Source organism: Rhamphochromis sp. 'chilingali' (genome assembly GCF_963969265.1).
Source record: "Rhamphochromis sp. 'chilingali' genome assembly, chromosome: 3".
Classification (NCBI taxonomy): domain Eukaryota; kingdom Metazoa; phylum Chordata; class Actinopteri; order Cichliformes; family Cichlidae; genus Rhamphochromis; species Rhamphochromis sp. 'chilingali'.
In genome coordinates, this window is record NC_137931.1 from 37,588,021 (window position 1) to 37,610,864 (window position 22,844).

At 39.8% G+C, this 22,844-nt stretch overlaps 1 protein-coding gene across 3 annotated transcripts; it reads left to right on the forward strand.

Moving 5' to 3' along the window:
• Window positions 1-643: 643 nt before the first annotated feature.
• LOC308393640 (sex comb on midleg-like protein 2) lies at window positions 644-21,795 on the forward strand. 3 transcript variants are annotated; one of them, XM_080877581.1, is made up of 15 exons: window positions 644-780; window positions 3,425-3,537; window positions 4,026-4,055; window positions 4,538-4,608; window positions 5,589-5,823; window positions 6,848-6,936; window positions 7,027-7,270; window positions 11,729-11,994; window positions 13,422-13,515; window positions 13,601-13,804; window positions 13,889-14,050; window positions 15,833-15,961; window positions 18,366-18,590; window positions 19,438-19,601; window positions 20,307-21,795. In XM_080877581.1, exons 2-15 carry the CDS (start codon window positions 3,516-3,518, stop codon window positions 20,430-20,432), a joined length of 2,061 nt encoding a protein of 686 aa, XP_080733707.1. In that variant the 5' UTR covers window positions 644-780; window positions 3,425-3,515; the 3' UTR covers window positions 20,433-21,795. The 3 variants fall into 3 exon arrangements, with proteins under 3 accessions (XP_080733707.1, XP_080733709.1, XP_080733708.1); XM_080877583.1 differs by having other exon boundaries at window positions 18,369-18,590; XM_080877582.1 differs by lacking the exon at window positions 644-780 and adding an exon at window positions 781-909.
• The last annotated feature ends 1,049 nt before the right edge of the window (window positions 21,796-22,844 follow it).

Genomic DNA, 22,844 nt, shown 5'->3' on the forward strand with positions numbered 1-22,844 from the left:
TAATGAGGAAAATTTTTTTTAAAAAAATGTGTGGGCGGGGGAAAAACAGTGAAGACGGGACAGTGACCGTAAGTCATACGCTATTTTTCTGTGATGACGCATTACTACCCACTTTAAGTGAGAACAAACCACAACCACTTTACAGTTTCACTAACATAAACAGTTTTTATTTAGGACAGGGCTTTAGTTCTGCTCCAAATGTACTTACTGCTTTTCATGATATTATATTATATTATATTATATTATATTATATTATATTATATTATATTATATTATATTATAATACGAATTTAGCATTTTGCATTAATTATTTTTCTTTTTACTATTTTCTGTTCTGTAGTTTTGGCCTTACGTATTTAAAGACCAGACCACTTATCTTACATTGTTTATTCGAGGCGTTTTCTTACATGTTTACAGTTTTTCAGTTTTGAAGCACAGGTGGGGGACACAGGAGAAAGACCCTGTAAAGAGGAAGGAACGCTGAAGTGGATCACTCATACAAGTTTTTTGAAGCTGAAACTACAGCCAATGCAGTCCGGATTCTTATTGGACAAATTATTTGAGTCTTTTCCTGATTGGCTACTACTGTGAGCAGCAAGCGAATTCATTGGCCATTGAACTACTCCTCCTGCAGTCAGTCCCCGTGTCGTAGCTGTACTCTCCTTTCAGCACAATCTTTGGCATATATTACGTACGTGTAAGGATACACTACATTCGTGAAAAAATGGCAGCTGACGAATAGAAAAAAAGTGGATCTTCAGTCGAAAAAAGAAGGCACTTGTAAGTTAATACTTCAGAATGAATGAGTTGGAGGTTGGGGAAATTATCCGTGGAAGCTTCTCAATCCTGCCTACGTGCGATTCTCTCCGATACTGTGGAAGAAACTGTTCTCAGAGGGTTAACGCTAAGGTTAGCCAACCTAGTTATTAGCCAGCAGCGGTAGCTAACATACAAGCAGTTCCAGTTGTCAACATTGGGCCTAGACTATTACCTGAAACCGTTAATGTTACACAACAGAGAGCAGAGATGCATCATATATCATATATACATCATATATGGAACACTTTAAAACTCGGCGTTATGATAAATTAATTAAATTATACCTTCCTGCCTCGACATGTAGCCTCGCTAGCTGTTACAATCCAAGTTAACATTAAAAGGCTGGTGGGTGAGGCGACATAACCAGCTGATTTGAGAGTAAAAATTAGAAAATGTAGTTCTGGCTGTAGGTAATTATGAGGTTATAAATGTAGGTGTTGTGAATAATAACCTCTTGGGTCGATGTAACGTTAATTTAGCTCATAGGCGGGGCGTTATTAGCGTCATTATAATAGGCAATTCAGCGTGGCTAATATTACCTCAATGACTGAGACCGTGTTTCTACTGTAAATTTGAGGGGAGGGCACGCAGCTTTTATTTGCTGACCTAGAACAGCTGTTGTGCTTTCTTTATACCAAACTCACTAACTTACGGGACTCCTGGTGGTGGAGTTAGTTACATTCTACAGATGTTTTGGGAATGAAACTGAGGGAATGTACACAAAGTTGCAGACTGTGTCGTATGGGCTGTCCCACCACAGGCCCGGTTGTAGCTGAACCTCATGAAAAAAACCCACCTTGTACGAGGCTTCCTGTCTCCGTGGGAGTGACCCATTACTGGAAAACCACAATACTGTACGCGAAAGAGGTTCTCATGGTTTTTTACTTTACGAAAAAAGGTTGATTTCCGTTTTGCTAACCACAGTATCCTTTGCCTATCTTCATACTTTTACTATGTGGGCTATTTTTAGGGACATCTCCACTATTCCTTTAAAACTATAAGCTCATGCCTGACCTCCTCAGAATCAACTGGTTTTTTAGCATATTAAATGCTAAATGTCAGTTGAGCTGATTAGTAACTTAAGGTCTGCTGATTTGAGTCCCTATTCAGATGCTGGCATCTCCTCTCTCTCTGAGATGACTGTAGATGTAAACAATTGTAAATGATCTCACATAAAAAGGAGCATAATGAACTAAACGCTAATATTTAGAAGTTTAATTTGTTCCAACCCATAAGCAGCAGCTGCTGTGATTATTTCAGCAGACTGAGGAACAGCTGGAATTAACATCTGCACATTAGTTCTCTAAAAGAATAACACAGGGATGGTTAATATAGACAGAGACAGACTCTCGAAACCTCAGAACAAAAGCTGTTCAACCTTTTATTGTGTCAGTTCACAAATACTGTTACAGTCAGTGCCCACAGAGTAGCTGCAGTAAAAAAAGGGTCAAGATAATTAAAGTTAATATGCACTGAAAGAAAAGGTCTCACCCTCCAGTCTGTCTCAGCCTTAAAGGTGCACAGGGATATTATTAATAACTGCTCAGTACTAAAATACATATTGTACTTAACAGGTAACATTCCCTTTCAGTTCCCTACAGCCAGTTGGAAATTATGCAAATTAGGGGAAATCTCTGATGGATCAAGCAGAAGTAACAACCATTTATCGATATGCTAATCATGTAAGAGAGTGAGAGGGAACATCACGGCACCAAAAAAGGCTGCTGCAACAAACCTGAGGTGCACAGAAATTTAGATTGGATGGTAGAGATTTAAGAAGGCATTAGGTGAAATACGTGCCATGTGGGCTCTACCTGTTGCATTGCCCTGATTTCATGGCTGAATACCTTCACTCACTCCAACATGGATCTGTCACTTCATGTTGATAATGGTGGCGTTACCGCTTCGAGGATCAGGAGGATTCATGTTTGTTTTTTTTGTTTTCTTTCATTCTGCTGTAACGGATGTACCAATTAAGATTTTCATTTTCTGATATCACTACCATAGATGTTGATATCTGCTGATACCAAATATCTATCTGTGATCAATAAATAACCTGGTACTCCGACACTGAGGAAGACTGGGACCATTCCCAAACAGTAAAAACCTGACCCCCAAACCTGACCGTTCTTCCATGCTGTGTTAGCTTCTTCTCGATGAAGTTAACACAAAACAAAGATGTCATATTTGCCAGATATTCAGTCCAGATACTAGTTTGGTGCATCGTTTTTTTTCTCTATTCGTTTTTTTTAGAGGTCTGCAGGCAGTCGTCTGCATTTCTTAAATACCCATAATACTTCACTCTCTGTAGCCAAATACCTGCGCAAATAGATGTAGAAGGAGTATAATAAGTCAGGCTTTAGTTGTCCATCCCAGTTTCTCATTTGCTAAATTGCACATCTTTTATTCCTCTCTTTGAGTCTTATGCTATGTAACATTTGAAGTGGGAAGCTGGAATTCCTAAATTCACAATTGGAATTTTCAGCTCGAACACTCCCTGGAGTTGGATGTTCTGCTTTGGACAAATTGCCTTGTTGTTATTTCAATATTTTTAAGGCGTTTCTGTCTTGTTTCTGTCCCAAATGATCCATTTTTGTGTTTTCAGGACAAACTTTCAGAGAATACGGAAACAAGTCGGTTGATCATCTGGCACCTTGTTCATCACCATAAAAGTGCCACATTGGTCATCTGTCACCATGGGGAAAACGCCGCTAAAAGGCAAGGACCTTTCATTTGTTTGAGGAAGCTGGTACTTGTGCTTATACAAAATGGAAAAAAATGGGGTTTTTTTCATAATGTAAAAAAAAACTGGTAGTAGTTTCCCTCAGATGTTTGTAAATGTTTGTTACACAGATTGTAGGGTATGTGGCGCCCACCCAAACAAGTTTTGGCTTGAGCCAAAAAGGAAAACCACCCATATTGTGACTAAATTCATATTCTAACCAGTTCTATTAATCGGGGCTTCACTTATCCTAGAAAAATTAACTTTTTTTGTTTATAAAATGGCTATAATTAACAGAGGGTGCCTATACTCTATTACATTCCATAATTATGAATATGTTCTGTGTTCAGACTGTAATTTAAAGCTTGTAATATAAGTTACATTTATAAGGACAATGTATTGTAATGCCTACATTGCCTGAAGTAAGATATAGGGGTTTAAAATGTTTCTAAATTTCTTTTGTTGTTGTCTTTGTAATTTTTAGATCAGAAAGAAGCCAAAAAAGAGAAATCAGGTATGACCCCTTCAAGTTTTTTTTTTAAATTGTGAAAGGATTCACTTCATTCTCATGTTTAACTCTCAGACATGATGAAGTTGATGAAACACAAGATGCACTCTAATAGGTATTTATGTAATCAGAGCAGGATTATAGTTGTTTTATGTAACTTCCTCATGAGCTTTTAATGACAAGCCATTGCAACAGAGAGAGGTTTGTTTGTATCACATACTGCTAAACATCCACAAGAGATGTTCTTCATTTCTTGTCATTATTGAGATTTTGTTCTCAGTGTTTTAAGAAATGAGAAGCTCAGTTGTGTGGCTTGTATAGATGGACTAAAATCATGGTATAATGTCACATTTCACACACTGATAAACAGTTTTATTTCAAGCTTTTGCACACGGATATTCATTTCTGTAATATTTAATAATTGATATATTTAATAGATGAAATACACTTTCACTTTCTCACATCGCTTTCTCGTTGTTTCTCTTTAGATGCTTTTAGCTGGGAAGAATATCTCAAGGAAACATCATCGATACCAGCACCAGCAACCTGTTTTCGTCAGGTATGTCCTCCTGAGTTTATAAATGCTACCAAAGTCATGGTCATGTGACTGGTTTGGTTTGTGTGTTAGCAGGATTACTGACAAATGTATTTATTTGAAATAACAAAAACTGTGATCATTCTGGAGTTGTTCTCAAGAAAACATTCCAGAGTAACCTGGACCTGCAGTTTTCAGCCTTGGAGGAAGTGAGCCCCAGCTAGTCTAGTGAAACATTTGCCGAGGTCCATTTGCATGAATATAGACCCAGTGTCTTAGAGGAAAATGTAAATGTAAGGGATATCGCCTCGTTGAGTGACACTGGAATCGGGAAATAAGATGAAGTTTATAAATGGCTTTGGCCGATGTTAATCAGCTGGGTCACATCAATGGTGCACTGACTAAATGTTTCAACGGTCTGATGAAGGGCTGAAAGACTGTTTTCATGCATGAACTCTGGACTGGTACGCGGCTGTCTGAGTGTGAGTGCAGCAGTCCCAGTTACATGCTGCTTAGACCTGCCAATCAGATCAATTGTTTCAGACAGGACAAACAGAGGGCCTGCACCAAGTGTAAGATAGGCTAGTGTAAGATAAATAAGGATTATTTTGAATTGTAAATCATTCAGAGCTACTTTAGTAGAATCTAAGAATCTAAGCAAATACAGGTCTAGACAAGCCCTCGATTGTGATTGTTTGTGTGGGTTTTGCACCCTTTTTATGTGGTTTTAACAAGGAAGTGTACTGTGAATCACAGCAGAGCTAGTAACAAAGCTGTGGGATCACCACTGAGTGAGGTTTCCGTGCTGATGTATTTGGATTCAGGCAGTTAGGGACAGTGATTCAGTAAATTCTCTTCATTTGGATACTTGTTTTTTATGCTCCCAACACCTCATACTGGGTGTACTGGGACAGCTTTTGTTAGACTGTATAAAGAGTTCAAAAACATGTTTGTTTGCTGTGATTACAGCAACCACACTCGTGACATTTTTCTGTTATCTTCAGGTTAGAGTCCCACCTACCAATGACTTCAAGGTGGGAATGAAGCTTGAAGCTCACGACCCACGCAACTCCACCTCAGTTTGCATTGCCACAGTGATGGGTATTACTGGGGTCCGTCTGCGCCTCCGTCTGGACGGCAGTGATAACAGCAATGACTTCTGGAGACTAGTCGACTCCTCTGATATCCAGCCTATCGGCACCTGTGAGAAGAATGGAGATATGCTGCAGCCGCCGCTGGGTAAGGATTGGAAAGAAGCACATACAAGGTTTTGATTTTATCTTTAGTAACAATACACACAACATGAGCTGCAAATTATTCAATAAGGAAGACTTAACTCCCATGTCATCATTATTTTGACTTTGTTACAACCTGAAGTCAAGACAATGTCAGACATGTGAAGAATTATGTTTGGAATATTTTTAAAATAGAAATACATGGTGACAGGATTGCTTTCATCATATTGTACATCTTTATTTAGCTCATATTGGGCCTCTGTGCAGACCCCCAGTTTATCTTTTGTCTGAAACAAGCTGTTTTAGTGCGTATTCTGTTTAGCTACCCATCACAAACAGAAGATTTTTTAGCAACAGAGCTGTGTGCCTAAATTGACTATTTTAGGAATATCCTGTCTCATTTACATCATCAGTATTAAAGAGTAGAAAAAACTGATGCTGAGCATTTAGAGTCGCCTGAAACCTAATAAACAAACTTCCCACAACGAGGGCCTTACGTCACAGTATTTTTAAAAAAGTCTATTTTAATAAACACTCGATACATAATCTATCTGTAGATCAAAGATACAAGTTAACATGATTCAAATGCGTGATTTAAAATGCAGACAAACTCTTTTGTTGCTGTGTTTAAAAGCCTGTCAGCCCACAAGCTGCTGACTCGACTGATGGCAACAAAGTGGAAAACAAGAGTTGCTTGATTCAATTTCGCTTTTAGACAGTAGAAAATGAGCGAGCTCGGAGAAAAGTGGGTGAAATCTTCGGACTTTCTGGTATGTTCTGGAAATATGTTATTTTTTCCAGCTATCATTGAAGTGCTTCCGTTGACTGTTCGGGGAAAATATTTAGGGGTTGCAGAAAGGTCTAAACATTTGTATGGATGGATGGATTGTGTGGAATTTTGATGTGAACATACCATAATGCTGCCTAACAAGCAGCACTGACTAAATAACAAGGTCTACTAATAACAGTAACTTCTGTCTTCTGCATTAGTTCAACTTGGTTTTAAGCCTAAATTCCTGTCATTTCAGGATTTCGGATGAATGCCTCCTCTTGGCCCATGTTTCTGCTGAGAACCTTAAATGGAGCAGAGATGGCACCAGTAACAGCCTTTAAAAAGGTTTGTATTACCTCTGTAAACCTTTTAAAAAAGTATAAAGTATTTAAAAGCTGCTGCAATGACGAATGAGGACGTTGCCTTTATTTCCAGGAACCACCAAGACCCCCTCAGAATAGCTTTAAGCCAGGCATGAAGCTGGAGGCGGTGGACAAGAAGAACCCGTACCTCATCTGCCCCGCCACAATTGGAGAAGTGAAGGGCGATGAGGTCTTCATCATGTTTGACGGTTGGCGGGGCGCCTTTGACTACTGGTGCAAGTACGACTCCCGAGACATCTTCCCGGTAGGCTGGTGCTCCCTCACTAAGCACAGCCTTCAGCCACCCGGCAACAGTGGTAAGTCTTCGACTGTAGGGGGCAGCAGACATCCGCGCATTCCTCACTGCTGTAAATAATGCGGTTTGAGGCAGATGCTATTGTTTGTAATCAATCTTTCATTCATGCTCATTTAGTTGCAGCACACTCCTCCTCTCCCCCACACACCAGCCCGGAAATTACACCCACAGTTAGATAAATATAAACGCAATTAACATTAATCATGTTGTCTTGTTGCTTAGTCTGACAGAGGAAAATATACACAGGGTAATTTTTAACAGGTGCTGAGCACACAGTAGAAAAGGCTTGAGGTTTGCCTCTGTATGTGTGATTACATTACATATAAATGCACATATTTTAGAAGAATAACAGATTTGGATATGTGCATGAATATAGATTTTAATATGGATTTCAGTGAGTGATATTATGGCTCTTAGAAGTTATATAAAGGTCTTTTACACTTCTTCCACCTCTCTTTGAGAGATGAGAGGAAAGAAAAAATATAAACCACCAAGTGACACCAAGTGACAGGGACCAACCAATCAGAGGACACAGTCACAGGTGTACTGCTTAAAAAGCACAGCTGCAAACATTCCCATTTTATTACTGGAAAATGTAATCTTCCAGTAACCCTCCATTTTACCATTTCTGTCTGGAAAATTGGATAATTTGTATTTCCCTCAAACTGGAATACATCCACCCATAGGTTTCATGTCTTCATGTGAAGTTCCTTAAGTTTACTTTTTCAGTCTATATATACAATCTTCACAATGCATACTGTATCAAATTGTCTCCATACGTGGCAACCTTACACTCAATTCAAGAGGAATGTCTGCAGCTGATCGCTGCACTGGCAGAAGAGCTGGATATTGAATGAACTTGCTATCTTTCTTAACTGTTGCCTCACCACAGCACAGTAAAAATAAAACTATGAAACATGTACAAATTGTTCAGAATGTGCTGCTTGCCGGATATATGTGAGATGAGCTTCCCAGATCAATGACTCATAAGTGAAGAAGCAGCTACTTTTGGCTGCTTGCTTATTCATAAGGCATTGCTCCACATGTTTGATTTGGTGACCTTCCTAATGCAATCCCAATCCTACTTTCTTCCAGGATTGAACCAGGGATCTTTTGCTTGTTAGGCAAATGCTTAACCCACTACACTCCCAAGCAGATTTTCCATCAAACTAGCTGAGCTAGACAAGCAGTTCTCACTGTGCTGTCCCCATAAACACTATAAAAGATGGATGTGAGCCACTGTGATCTCACCTGTTAATTAGTGCAGTCCCGTCATTAAACATAGAGATGAGCGTTTTCATCATTGCCATCTTGGTTTTTTGAAATGTGACAAGAAAAAAACTACATGCCGATTGGCTAATGATTTGTCAGACAAGATTAACTATTTTGCTTTTCTAACTGTTAAAATAACTGTAATTTTACAAAATGAACCTAATGTTTTATTCAATGTGAAACAAAATAAATGAGCCCATGAACTCATCAGGAAAGTGTTTACAGAGCTCAGGGCTGATGATTTCTCTGTAGACTTCCACAGAACTCACCCACTCAGTCACCGCACCTTGACCCAAAAACTACCTAACTAATGCTCAGATTTGGCAAGTGTGAAGAAAGGGTTTTATTTAACCCAAGAAAATAAAAATATATATCAGAAGTACACAAGAATATGAAATAGGTATAGACCTAAAAATGTACAAAACAAGACCGTAAATAAACAAACTATAAAGTAGCAGAGCAAACCATTCTAAACAAAAAGGGGTTAAACTATAGGAACACTCACTAAATTTCATGCAAAAAAAGTCCATTGGCCCCATGCTGTTGCAGAGGATGGTTTGGTCCTCTTATTAACAGCTCCACCCTCAACAAGGGAGCAGCAGATTGGTAACTGAAAAGAAAAAGTAAAGGGAATTAATGCAACAAATAATCAAACTGTAAGTGTGGCAACTATATGTGGCAGTAATGCTGAAAGGCTCAAACCTCAAAGCGGTATACTTGATTTATATGTTGGTTGAGGAGAGTGGATGAATATTACCATTTTACCGTTGTTATTTCAGTTGTGTGGTTGTGATTATGGCCATCTTAGGCTGGGTTGGTGGTTTTGGTGGTTATTCAGTTGTGTTGTTAAACAAAGGCGGTGGGTATTTCTTCACTAAACTCTCGGAAGGCTTTATAAATGAATCCATATGGCATTAAAGTGGAAAGTCAGAGTTTAGCTAGAGGACAAGCAGATAAAGCACAGAAATGTCCTTTTTTTGTGGGTGGGTGTGTGTGGGTGGTGGGGGTGTATTGTGTGTGTCATAGGCGAATGTTATGAAATCATGCTGTGAAGTTGTAGCTAACCATAGCACCAACAGCTTTTGTTTGTGGATTTTTTGGGTGGATTTTGATAGGTGTAAGATATGGTAAATGGCCTGCATTTGTATAGTGCTTTACTCAGTCCCTAAGGACCCCAAAGCGCTTTACACTACATTCAGTCATTCACCCATTCACACACACATTCACACATATCTTCACACTTCTTCAACCACCACAGTCCTTAACCGTCCTATCGGCATGCAGTGATAGTTAATGGATAAAACTGGCTTCAGTGTAAGAACAGTTAAAATGCTTTGAAATTGAGACTGTATTTACAAAAACTAAACTGACTTTTTGTCTACAAGCTGTTTTAAATAATTATTTTAATTTTTAAAGAACCATTGAACAATCTGCATGCTCCCATTTATTACGGAGCTTCTGGCCAACGCCTAAAACCTGCACTTTCTCCAATGGCCAGCAGGCTGTAACTCCTCTGGCTGTAGAAAGTGGTCAATCTGTGACTGCAGGGAACTTTCCTGATAACTTTCTGGTGTCAGCTGCTGGTTTTAGCTCATATTAAATAAAACATGAAACATGAAGGTCGTTTTGTAAATTGTGGCAAATATTTAAGTTAGAAAGGAGGATTATCTGGGATGATTTGCCCGTCAACAAGTCCTCAGTTTCCCTCATTCCTGACTTCAACATGCAGAGCTGGTGACAGGAAATGCTCCACAGCCATTGTTTTTACAGTTGGATTAATAAGAAGTAGACCGGTAGTCCTGCACTGCCTCTGATTGTGAGTTTGTTGCTTCACACACAACATGCTCGATCTGGATCGATTTCCTTTCTACGGCGCTGCTATATCATCTTAATGTCTACTTTTTGACGTGGTCCTCTTTGTAGACTGCAGCTAAGTTCAGAAATGAGAACTTAGCCGCAGGCTCGGGGCTTCTGACGCTTCTGAGAGCGTCAGAAGCCCCGAGCCAACAGTCGTAGGAGACGAGCGGTGTATTGTGTGTGAAGCTGCAGATCAGTATGGAGGCCTGTTACGTTTGTGTGCGTGTCTGTTAGGGTGGCTGGGATGAAACGGACAGAATTACAAGTGGGAAGGGAGGAAAGCAGCAGCAGGAAAGAGGAGGAGGAATGGGATTTATATTCTTCACTACGTACCTGTTTACATGGAAGAATATATGTTTACATAAAAGCTGCTCAGTGTAGTCTCTACTGCACCAGCACTCCTTATATAGTGGATAAGATTATTAACCACAGAACAGATGAAAGACTTAAAGCCCTCTTTAGTTTTCTGTGTCATACATGAGCCCCGAGACTACTTTAAAAGCTGGAAAAAGTCTTTCCCTACCACTATTTGGTCTGTGTAGAACCTTGAAAAGCATTTTTATCACTTGTTTCTCTGCACGTTGCTATTGTTAGGTATTCTTTAGCACACACACAAACACAAGTATTTACTTGTTGGATACATGGGCTGTTGCTTTGTGTGGGTATGTGGTAGTTTTTTTTTTTTTTTTGTTTTGTTTTTTCCAGTATGTTGAGAGTTTAGAAGAAGGGAAACAGAAATCACTGCACATATAAACACCCACCAAAACCTGTGAACTGGTCATTCTGGCTTTGTAGCTTATTAGCTGTTGTCTGTGCTGTTGGTTAGAGAAACACAAAAACTGCAAAGATTACAGCATTTCATGAAACTTTCACTTGGTGAAATTTTTTGTATGGATCCAAAAACACTTTGTTTAAAACTGGCTTCTGTTCGAATGATACACAATATTATTTTGATTTGGGGCGCTCCCTGTGTCATTTTCAGTAACATTATGCTATCCTATCCTAGGCTGGCACCCAGAATATATATATTTTTTAAATTTATTTAGTTTTTAAATTAAGAAAAAACATTCAGCATGAGTTCCTATTTATTTGACTGGGAGCCAGTTCAGGGTCCAGAGGGTACTGGAGGCAGCAGTAAGGTATTTTTGTAGTGTTTGAGCGCTGACCCGAGGGACCTGAGGGACACCCTTTGACAACCCTGTCCATATGCATGACCTGCATGTCATCTGTTTTGCTTTCGTTTTGTTTTTTTAATATCCTATTTTTACATTTTTATGCACGTTTTATTCCAAGGACATATTTTCATTGACTCCATTTGTTTTTCTTGCAGTTACTCTGCCGAAGCACCTGCAGATTCTTCCCTCGTCGCCCTCTAAACCGAGTCGGCGATCCATGCAGTCCCCCTACAGACTCCCCAATCCTCTGCCCCCTTTGCCGGTCAGGAAGGGGGTCAGAGGCCGTCGGCCCAAAAGCGAGACCATCGCTCTCCTCAAAGCGGTGGCCGAGGCAGCCGCGGCCCAAAATGGGTCTGTACCTGAAAACACACAGCTGGTACCCCGAGTTCACAAGAAGAGAGGACCCAAACCGGGAAGCAAGGTGAGGCCCAGCTTTGACTGTTTAATCTGTTATCAGCCACACATTTTTATTAAATTTTCCCTTTTACAGCACACCCAAATACAAAAGCCTATAAGAGAACAATTAGTGGGCAAAAACTCATGTATGACAATTCAATTTGAAAGGTATCATCTTCTAGTTTAGGAAAACATGCTTGATTAGCACAAAATTAATACACAAGCTACGTCAGTTCAACTATCACTAAATCCTTTTTGTTTTTGGGCTTTGTCATTATCATTATATCTGAATCATACTAACTAAAACATGCTTCATGCCAGAACTATGGACAATGATCCGAAATGTTCAAATTGTTGCTTTTTTCACTTTTCTGACCCTGAAGATTCTAAAACCGTTTATCACAGTCCAAAACATCTTCTGATTGAGGGACTTACCAGCGTTATATGCTCGACTGAAATCCAGTCAATGTATCCATGTTGGAATGAGAAAGCGATTGTCCACAATCATCAATGAGCGCCAATAATGGCTTCATTTTCACAGGCACAAAATAGATGCAACAACTGGGAAAACTGCCGTACAACCGCAGCAGTCCTGAAATGAAAACGACACTGAAAATGTGGCAAAAATTCCTTTTTTTTTCTAGGCAACAAGCTCAAGAAAACAGTACTACCCAACAACAGTATCGGGGAGTTTTGTTTCCTATTTTCCAAACAATGTGGTTAAACAGCAAGCAGTTGATGTTGTAGGGCATTATTTACATCTTTGAATAATTTCATGAAAAACCCCAATGTTCTTTTAAACTGCGTGTCCTGACAAAGTTACACATCAAAATTGCTTCAGTTTTTCCAGGTCTGTGTGCTGAGCTGGTAACTGTGGTGATTATGATTTCTGTAAAATGGACCAAATGCAACTGCAGTTGTGATTGGCTCCTTGGACTATGATTGTTTGCAGATTACATTTTGATTTGTAATGAGAGCCTGGAAAGGTGGAAGTATGCTTCCATAAAAAGAAAACAAAGCTCTTCAGAATCTGCCTGTAATGTGTCCACACTGTGAAACCTTTAAACACTGAGCATTGCTTTAACCGAGCTTAAAGCTTACAGCAGCATGTCATCACTTTAATGTTTTATTGTGTAATGCATCAGGTGCACCCCCTTTTCACTCACAGTGGTGCACTTTTCTACCCAGTTTATTTCAGTGAGAGCAGGATTTTCAAACGTGGCTCTGAAAGATGTAAACACTGCAAAGGAGGGCATGTATCTAAGACATTTAACCATTTTTGTCAGACTTACAGCCATAATGCAGACACTACCCTCATAACTTTTTTTTTTTTTAAATTCTTTAATCAAGGTTATAATTACTGCCCTAGCACACATATACACCCAGAACTAAGAATTAGCTTTACTTTAACATTCCTTATTGTTAAATTGTTTATAAACATCTGTTTTTCAGAGAAAGCCCAAAATGATCCAAGGCTCCACACAGCTGCCGAGCATCCAGGTGCCACAGGAAAGTCCTGCCAACCTAAACTCAGTGGTTTCGACAGGTAAACGCTAACGGCTCTACTGGTGCACAGAATGAAAGCTCTCATTTGAATGTCTGATTAGTTCAGTGTGTCTGCGTTGTTTCAGTGTGTGTGTACGTTAATAAGCACGGAAACTGCGGACCCCACCTGGACAGGAAGCAGATGCAGCATCTACCTGACCACTTTGGACCAGGTCCAGTGAACTCTGTGCTCCAGCAGGTCGTCCAGTCATGTATAGACTGTGCATACCAGCCTAAAGTCCTGCTCAGCGCTCTGCAGAATGACTCGGGCGGAGGGGAGGTCGTCAAAGGTATAAAGTTGTTCTGTTATTGTCACCTTAGGCAGCCGTGCATGATGATTGATAGAATACTAAAACATGTTCTCATCACCACAGTGAGAACAGATGGTGGAGTCCGTGTGGTCAGGCTACCGTCAGCTTCCAGTGCTTCCTTTGTACTGCGCTTCCTGGAGACCATGTGTCGTCATCTGCAGTGCGACAACCTGTTCAGCAGCCAGCCGTTCAGCCACTACTCGGCTTACGAGAGGAAGAAATCAGGTAAAGCCTGCAACTTTTTATTTTTAATAGCACTGTTTACAAATTGCTTTTACAGAATACTTTGACAAACCAGCAAAACAAGGATGGTAAATTCAAATAAAAAGAGACACAAGGGCAAACAAATCCAGTTTAAAATGAAAAATTTAGAACAGAGGAAAAATATAAAGACAAAACTCCATCAGCTATAACAGAAAATATACCCAAGGAAATTTTCAGAAGTGAAACTTTCAAGGACATTACAAAATGATATGAAGTGATGGAGGATGATAAGAAGAAGATGTTACATAAAAGGAAGTTTAGTAAAAGAAGGGATGTCAGTGGGCCACATCCCCCTCAGGCAGGTTGTTCAACAATCAAGGGCTTCTAATGCAAAAGGTTGATCATCTTCGTATTTAATCCTGGACTTTGGAAGCAGCAGGAAGACCTAACCTGATGATCTAATGCTACGAACGGGCAACAATATGGGGTCAACGTTTCTGCTGTCTAGAGAAAGGTAGAGAAGCCAGGATCAGGGTGATGGAATACTAAGAAGAAGAAGGTGTACTTTATTGGTCCCCGTGGGGAAAATCCCTCTCTGCATTTAACCCATTCACTTAGTGAAGCAGTGGGCAGCCATTGGGCGCCCGGGGAGCAGTGTGTGGGGACGGTACCTTGCTCAGGGGTACCTCAGGGTAGCTGTTCAGGGGAATCGAACCCCCGACCTTCCGATCATGGGGCCGCCACTCTACCTACTGAGCTATCCCTGCCCTGCCTTACTACTAAAACCAGTAAGAAACCAGACTGCTGCATTTTAAACCAGCAGTAACGCAAGAGTAACGTCTCATTTGCACCACAAAGAAAAATGTTGCAATAATCTGGAAGAAGAAACTCCACACATCCATTAAAAAAAGCGAGAGTTCTGTGTGATTATCTTTAAACTTTCTCAGATATAAAATGAAATGTGGAATTTTGAATTCGCCATTGTTGAAAAAAGTGGAACGTGACGGACAAACTCTTAGCACATCTAAATGAAGGTGGTGTAAGTTTCTGTTCCTGTCACAGAAAGGTGAGAGCATCTCAAAGAATCCTACAGCCACAGATGTAGTGCTCTGGGATTTATTTCACCTGTGTAAAGAACATGAAATATAGATTCTGTCCTGTGTGGTCCTGTAGTTTTTGCACATACAGTAGTTGAGGTCTAAGATTAAGCTGCTGACTGACTGCAGTGAGATTAAAAAATTGGGGGAAAATCCTGATTGCTTTCTTGTGTGGCTCAAACCACAACTATCTACCAGTGCAGAGGACCTACCACCTAACGATTGACTAACAGTCAGTAGTAACCGGTTGTGTGGTTTCAGCTGGAGTGGGGATGCCAACAGCCGTTAGTTCGAGTGCGTCATCTGTTGGGAGGAGCTGGCTAACACTAACATGGTTCCAAGAAAGCTAAAGAGGCTCTTGGAACCCAAAGATCCCTCCTGAGAGAAATTTGGCCCTCTTCAAAAGATGGATCTCAAACAGATGGACTAAGAGTGTTTGTTAGGATTGTGTGAAAGAATCTGATCAGGCAATGAAGCATGTAGGCTAGTGGAGTGACGACACTCTTGGAATAAAAATGGCAGGTGTCTTGTTAGATCCAGATTGTGCAACTAGGCTGTAGATAAAATCTGACAGCGCAATCAAACTGAGAACTAAAGACATCTCAGAAGCCACACAGTCATCTTTTTACTGATATTTGAGCTTGTGTGGTGGTGTAATTTATACACAAACCACTGGTGTGAGTTAAAGTGAGTTTCTGTGTTTCAGTGAAAGAAGAGGTGATGGACGCGCCATCACTGGCAAGAGGGAGTAAACGAAGTCTCTCTGGAGTCTCTCCACCGTATGCAGCGCCGCTGTCTCCTAAACATTTACGTGCTGAAGCTCATCCTTCAGAAGGTACAGCTTTCCTTACGGATCTTATCCCGAAGAGCGGGATTATGTAATCTGTTACGTTTGTCTGTTTGTTAGCAGTCTACTGTTCAGTTTTCATGATATCAGATTTGTGTGATGGTGGGCAACGCCTCAAGCTGATTTCATTTTCAAGTTCACACCTAAATCAGTTTTTTCATTAAAATGCCCTTTGACACCAGAGTGACGTCATAACCAGCTGACATCAGGATGTAATGTAGTTATTTTTGAAAATGGCAGCCAATTAAAATTATTCAGAAACCTTAATTTGTGGAAAAACGCAACCTTGTATAAAATATTTTTTTATGTTTTTTGTAATCGGTAAGCACACATTTTTGACTCTGTATGCTTATTCTTGGTCTCTGCTAGGCTAGCTTTGCGTGATTCTGGTCCTGTCAAACAGAGCTGGTTGAGCTCACTTAGCTGTCCCAGTGTTCCCAGACTGGGAAGTCTTCAGTGCACAAACAATTAGAAATCATCCCAGTAAAGTGACGTTACTGAATCACTGTCCTCACTGCCTGAATCTGAATACATCAGCACTGTAGCTTCACTCTATTGTGACCCATAGCTCTGCTGTTGTTAGCTCTGTTACTGCTGCACAGTACACTTCCTCATTAAAAGCAGATAAAGAGTGCAAAGCCCAGGAAAACAGTCATAATCTCAGTGTTTAATTAGAGCCTGCTAAGATATTAATGTGGTTAGGAGTGCCTGTTTGGGCTTGTTTCAGCTTACGGGAGGGGGCTATTATCCTCATTTCCACTTCTTTATTTTTATTCTTGAACCCAGCTAGAATACTTTGCTGTCAGTGGGCCCATTTCACAAACACTTGTTAATTGATCGTTACTCAGTCACCGTTAAAGAGAAAAATATGATAAAGAGAAAATTCAAATGGTTTTGGAAAGAAGAGAAGACGAGCTTTACAGAAATAGAGTGTATTGTGGTAGTGCATAGCACTCGCAAGCTACTACTGTCTGAACCAATCAGAAAAATCAGCTCCACCTCGATCTTACCCAGTGTTGCCAACTCCTCAGTAAGGAAAATCGCTATTGGCTGTCCTAAAAGTCGCTAGAAATCGCTAAATGATGTCATCGCCTAATTTGCATAATTGGTCATGCTAATGTAATTGTAACCTATGTTGTAGGAGAGAGAAATAACATCGTGGAAAAGACATAAAGTGAGTAAAAAAAACGTCCTAAATGCATTTCGAAAGATTTTAGAACTATAAATAAAATTTCTTTTACCAATTATTGCTTCTTTTTTTTTTTTTTTGTAATGTCACAATTCCAATCCTCCTCCTTTATCCGGGCTTGGACCAAGAAAAAAGTGACCCGAAATAGGCACTCTAGTGGAGTTACTGTGTGTGTTTGTGTGTTTATAAGTAGTTTTAAACCTTGTGATCCACAAAACATCATAACAGTAAAAGAAGAACTGACTCCGTTACAGTCAGTGCGAGAGCTGCGGCTTCGCTCATGCGCGATTCATTTGCCGCTTGGACGCATAGGTGTGAACATCTCCTGCCCTGATAGCAGCTGGGGGAGGACTATCCTCCGCCCGTAAGCGCTTTGGCACGGGCGAGGTTCCCACCGCAGCACCGCTGCTTGTTGAGAGTAAGAGCGATACGCACTTTCACGTCAAAAAGCCGTCATAAATAAGTCTCCAATAACACCAGAGAAAGTCGCCAGATTTGTCGCTAGTCTCTTTTTAGAAAAGAAGTCACTAAGGGGGTCTGAAAACTCGCTAAATATAGCGACAAAGTCACTAAGTTGGCAACACTGATCTTACCATCTGTGCTTCACATTACTTTAACTCGGCCATTTTGGGCTAGAAAGAAAATTCCATTAATTCCTGAAAAATTAGTTTTACAACCAAAATGACAAAATGGGTACAGGCAGCCGGTGATATGTGGGTGATAAAGGATTGAGGCAAACTTTCCTCTGATTGGCTGCCCCTCAACGGTCAAGGCTAACCCCCCTGATTAGGTTTTTGCTACGATTTGTGCGTTGAACTTTGAAGATTGTTTATTTGTCACGTGCATAGTTATACAAGTACAACACGCAATGAAATGTGACCTGCGGAGCGGTCAGGAAGGCGTCTGGACGTGTCTGCGGCATCTTAAAACGTGTAGAGAAACAAAATTAAGCAAGCAGTGCGTGCAATGACTGTGCAGCCAGATCTGTGCGCCTAAGATGACCATATAAAAGAGATCCACTGTATGACCTCATACTGAGCCAAAAGTAGAAAAAACTGTGGACGTTTAGACGTCTCTGAACCCTGAGCTTTTGACTCACAGGGATTACTTTTACAGACGCTGATCTGCAAATTCACAATTCTGTGTGTGTTCTTTCTGTCTAAAATGACATTTTAAAGTTGTGCATGTTGTTTCTCTTTCCAGCAGAGACTCTGCCCCATGAAGAGAATGGCTTAATAAAGGAGCAGCGCTACATGGACTCCGCCTCCAACTCCATGACCCCGCGACCCCAGACTATGCGGAGTTTCTCGGAGTACCACTCCCAGGCCAGCAGCCTCTACCATCACAGCAGCAGCAGCACACCGATGCGCCGCCTTTCATCTAACCCTGCAGAAATGAGCTCCACACAACCCCTCAGAAGAGTCGAAGGTAGAGAGAGAGCTTGTGTGTGTCAGATACACCTGTGTTTTCAAAAGACTTTTAAATAACACAATATAAAAGGTGCTCTGCTGCAAATCTACATAAATCATAAATGAATCATGTACTTATAAAGTTGTAATCAGCTGTTCTCCAATGGTTCAGACATGAACTTCACCATAGTGGCGAGCAGTGCGTGATGGGTAGTCCCCACTGATGAAGTTAAAGTCAGATCCTAAGTGATCCATGTGTTAATGAAGTTACTATACCAAATGAGTAAATAGGGGAAACTATCACAGACAAAACAGGCATGAAAATAAAACATGCTTATTTTTGTTTCTCTCACTTTGACCTCCAAATAGTTTGTTTTGGGGGTTTTGTTGTTGTTGTTGTTGTTGTTGTTGTTTTGTTTTTTTTCACATTAGCAGACTGTGAGCTGTTGTACGAGGTTGAAGCTCCAGCTGTGCATGACCCCAGCATGTTTTGGCCAACATAATAAACACAACAACTTGTTACCAACGGTTCATCAACTAGGAGGCTCAGAGGATTTGATTCTTATTATGGTCATTTGTGCATCACTAGCAATACCACATAAAAGGTTTTTCTTTTGATGAATGGAGCCTGATCAGCAGTTTGTGGATAGCTTATTTAATATTTGTGAGTTACAAATAAACAACAGTAGCTACAGATTAAAACTGCCGCTGTCTTGGATCGTTGTGTCAGTGGGGCAGCTCCAGCTTTCTGAGATGGAAATCAGACATGAGAGTTCCAGATGAACGTAACCTGCCAGTCACTCTGTAATTTGCTACTGGAGTTTGAACATGAGAAGAAATTAATTCCATTTCAATGTTTTGTGCAGCTGCCAGCTCCACCACAGGTCCCGAGGCTCTGGCGTCTGAGAGGGAGAGTCTGCAGTTCCCCAGCAAAAACCCCTCCTCCTGGTCCATCGAAGAGGTGATGCAGTTCGTCAGGGACGCCGACCCCACAGCTTTGGCACCTCATGCTGAGCTCTTCAGAAAACATGTAAGTTAATGAAAAATTTATCCGATTTTCATTGTTTGTATTCATTTTTACTCTGGAGCTCGTTTGTGGAGAACCATCTTGAAAGGAAGTCTGTAATTTCATTGCTTTTTCTCCTTCTTCTCCAGTTTCATTCAATCGCACATCTTCAACTACCCACAGATGGCGGCAATAAGCCCGTTTTCTATCGTCTGTGATCTAAATCTGAAAGGAAACTTTGCAAACACTCTATTTAAGGCAGCTCAGGCTAAGATGATAAAGATGGCCTTAATTTAACAAGATCTAGAATAAGCCTCGAGGTTTCCATCGTTTTACCTGTGAAAAGATGGTCATGGTTATGTTCAGTTATGAACCTCATTTTACTCCAGCTGTTACAACAATCTGATAAAGTGAAAGGTTTGGGCACACTCTCCTATTCATTTATTAAAACCTTTGACAGATATTGTGTCTGATTGTGAAGGCAGTGTCACCTGGGTCTTTATCTAACACACTGTGCACCCAGCAGACTTTCTGGGTTGGAGGCAGAGCAGCGAGATGCACTTTCAGCATAAAAACCCCACAACTGGGGCCTAACTCACTGCTGAAGACCCCCAAAATATTTGTTTTCAATTGGAATTATATATATTTTTTTAAATTACTGCATGGTTATTTAAGCTAATGACAGTGTTTCTGTTTTTCTAATACAAGTCCCGGTGTCTGTTTCCACAGGAGATTGATGGCAAAGCTCTGATGCTCCTGCGGAGCGACATGATCATGAAGTATATGGGTCTGAAACTGGGGCCCGCACTGAAGCTCTGCCATCACATAGAGAGGCTGAAACAAGGCAAACTGTAACTACGAGATCCCGGCAGAACCCACGAGCAATAAGCCCCGAGAGAGCCGGCGTTTGCATACTGACTCATGGGGCACACAGGGGTTACATGTTACTCCAGACTCCACCTGGAGGGAGCGGATGGATGTTACAACGTCATCCCGACTTTGCGAGTGGAGAAAGTGTGCCGTGCATTGCTGACACATTACCTCATCCCCTCATCAGTGAACAAAAAGCTGTTCGGCTCTCATAGACATGCTGACTCTGAAATCCCAAAGGAAAATAATCCCCGTAGTGTTTACATTGCACATGTGCGCACATTTTCTTTCTTTTTTTTTTTTTTTTTTAAATGGAGGAGAAATCTTTTGATCCTGGTTTTGGATCCCCCAAAGATGGTGAATGTTTCTTCTTATATCAATTGTTATTGTTAAATCGATAAGGAAGGGTTGGTATACCGAGAAAAAGATCCATCAGATATTCCTCCACAGGGTTTGAATGCTATTTTTATTTTATTTTTTATCATGTATAGCGGTTTATCTGCCTGCCTGAAGAATATGAACCCATTCCACTTCTTTCACACGAGCTTTCTTTGCCTTGAACTTTGTCGGCGTCAAGGCGATTATGTTATATTCTGATGTTTCCCACGAGTGTCTGGCAGAATCAGCTCCTGCTGCAAGGCATTCTCGGTGGTCTCCAAACCGTCTGCATCCCAAGCACACGCCAGTTGAGGGTTTATCAATTTCAACGGATGGGAATGTTTAGGAAGTGCAAATCGGACATTTCTAAGGGCTTTCTTTGTTAAGTTTGACTTAATATTTTTATCAGTCGTGTCATTTAAGCTCATCGGTCCGACCTCAGTGTTGTCACTTTCGACCATTACAATCACTGTTAGCAATGAAAACAGATGTGTACAGTTTTATGGGTTTAACCATGAATATCAGCGACAGAATGTACATTTTGTAGAAACGTAATATTTTAAGGAAATAAGTTAGAAATGTGAAGATAAAGGGGGATGGGGGTTCTTCTTTTTAATAGTTAACGCAGTGCTTTTAGTTCAAATACTCCCAGTACTAAACTCTGCCTTGCTTTACCTACAATATTTCTCAGGTTTATGTGATCTTTGTTAGTACAAGATTTTGTAGCATACTGTTTATAATATACTTCCTGTTACCCTCTTCCCTTACTTAAAGACTTGTGCCATATAAATAGTCAACACATGATCCAAGTGCTGTTGATTTCTTTCCCTTCTTGCATCTTCTTTAAACTACTTGAAAAAAGTGTTGCAAAACATCACTTGTCCATTACAAGTCATCACACCAGATAAACAATGTGTTTATGATGTTGTGTATTTTCTCTTCTTTTCTATAAACCTGTCAAAAACAAAAAGATGTGTTGTTACTGACTTTTTCATCTGATTAACCAGGATCACATATAAAAGCTCGCTGTCAGTTTTGCTGATTTAGGAAAATGTTTTAAAAATTCAGGAAAGTGAGAATTTCTGTGTATTTAAAACAAAAATGTTATAGTTCGGTAATTTTATTGATAAACTCCTCAAACTTTGATTTGATAAGTATCTGAGGCTGAGACCACAGGACTGTAAAACATGATTATTGGGCTTCATTTCTGTACTGAACAGTCATTTTAAGATTAGCTCGTAAATAACAATTACTTAATGTTGTTCATGAGACTAAAGTCATCTTACTTTGGTAATGTAAATATAATATGGCCAATATTAAAGTTATTATTTCAATCATTAATTATTACAGCAGCGAATAAACTGTTTCAAATACTGAGCTTCAGTAAAGATTCAAGCTGCATTTATTTATATTTCCTGTCACCTTAAATCTTCACTCAAAGACAGGTTTCTTTGACACTGTATATATAAATGTATTATATATAAGACATTGTTCTTTTAATATGTTGCCATTACTAAATTTCTCTCAGTGCTTACTTTAAATATCCATGAAATCATCACATTCTCTGTAAGATTAAACAAGTAAAAAATATAACCTAAAGGCATTGCTAACAACTTCAATTCTTAACACTAAAAGTTGAAAGAGAAAACAAAATACTTTGAAGCACAACCAAATCTTAACACACATATATTTAAACTTTGTTCATAATTTTGAAATCTAAATGTTTTGCTAGCAGCTTTATTAGTTAAATGTATAAATCAACAGTTGGAAGTAATTAAAATACTATTTTTAATTATTTAATTCTTTAAACTGACACTGATCAAGGTTTGAAGTATCTAGTTCAAATTATGAATAAATACTTCAAACATATAAGCTAAAACTACTGCTAGTTGTAAAAACTATTAGCTAACAGTATGAAAGTGAAAAAATAAAGAAATGTAAAAAAAAAAAAATACTATTAGCTAAGAGCAATAATTAACAGTTAAATAAATTACATTCTTCAAGCAAACTTCACTACTG

What these genes read in the sequence shown, in the direction of transcription:
- LOC308393640 (XM_080877581.1), top strand. Translation starts at nt 3,516, where the DNA reads ATGGGGAAAACGCCGCTAAAAG. An exon ending in CAGCAACCTGTTTTCGTCAG is followed by an intron (nt 4,609 to 5,588) that starts GTATGTCCTCCT and finishes TGTTATCTTCAG; the next exon opens with GTTAGAGTCCCACCTACCAA. An exon ending in GACCCAAACCGGGAAGCAAG is followed by an intron (nt 11,995 to 13,421) that starts GTGAGGCCCAGC and finishes TCTGTTTTTCAG; the next exon opens with AGAAAGCCCAAAATGATCCA.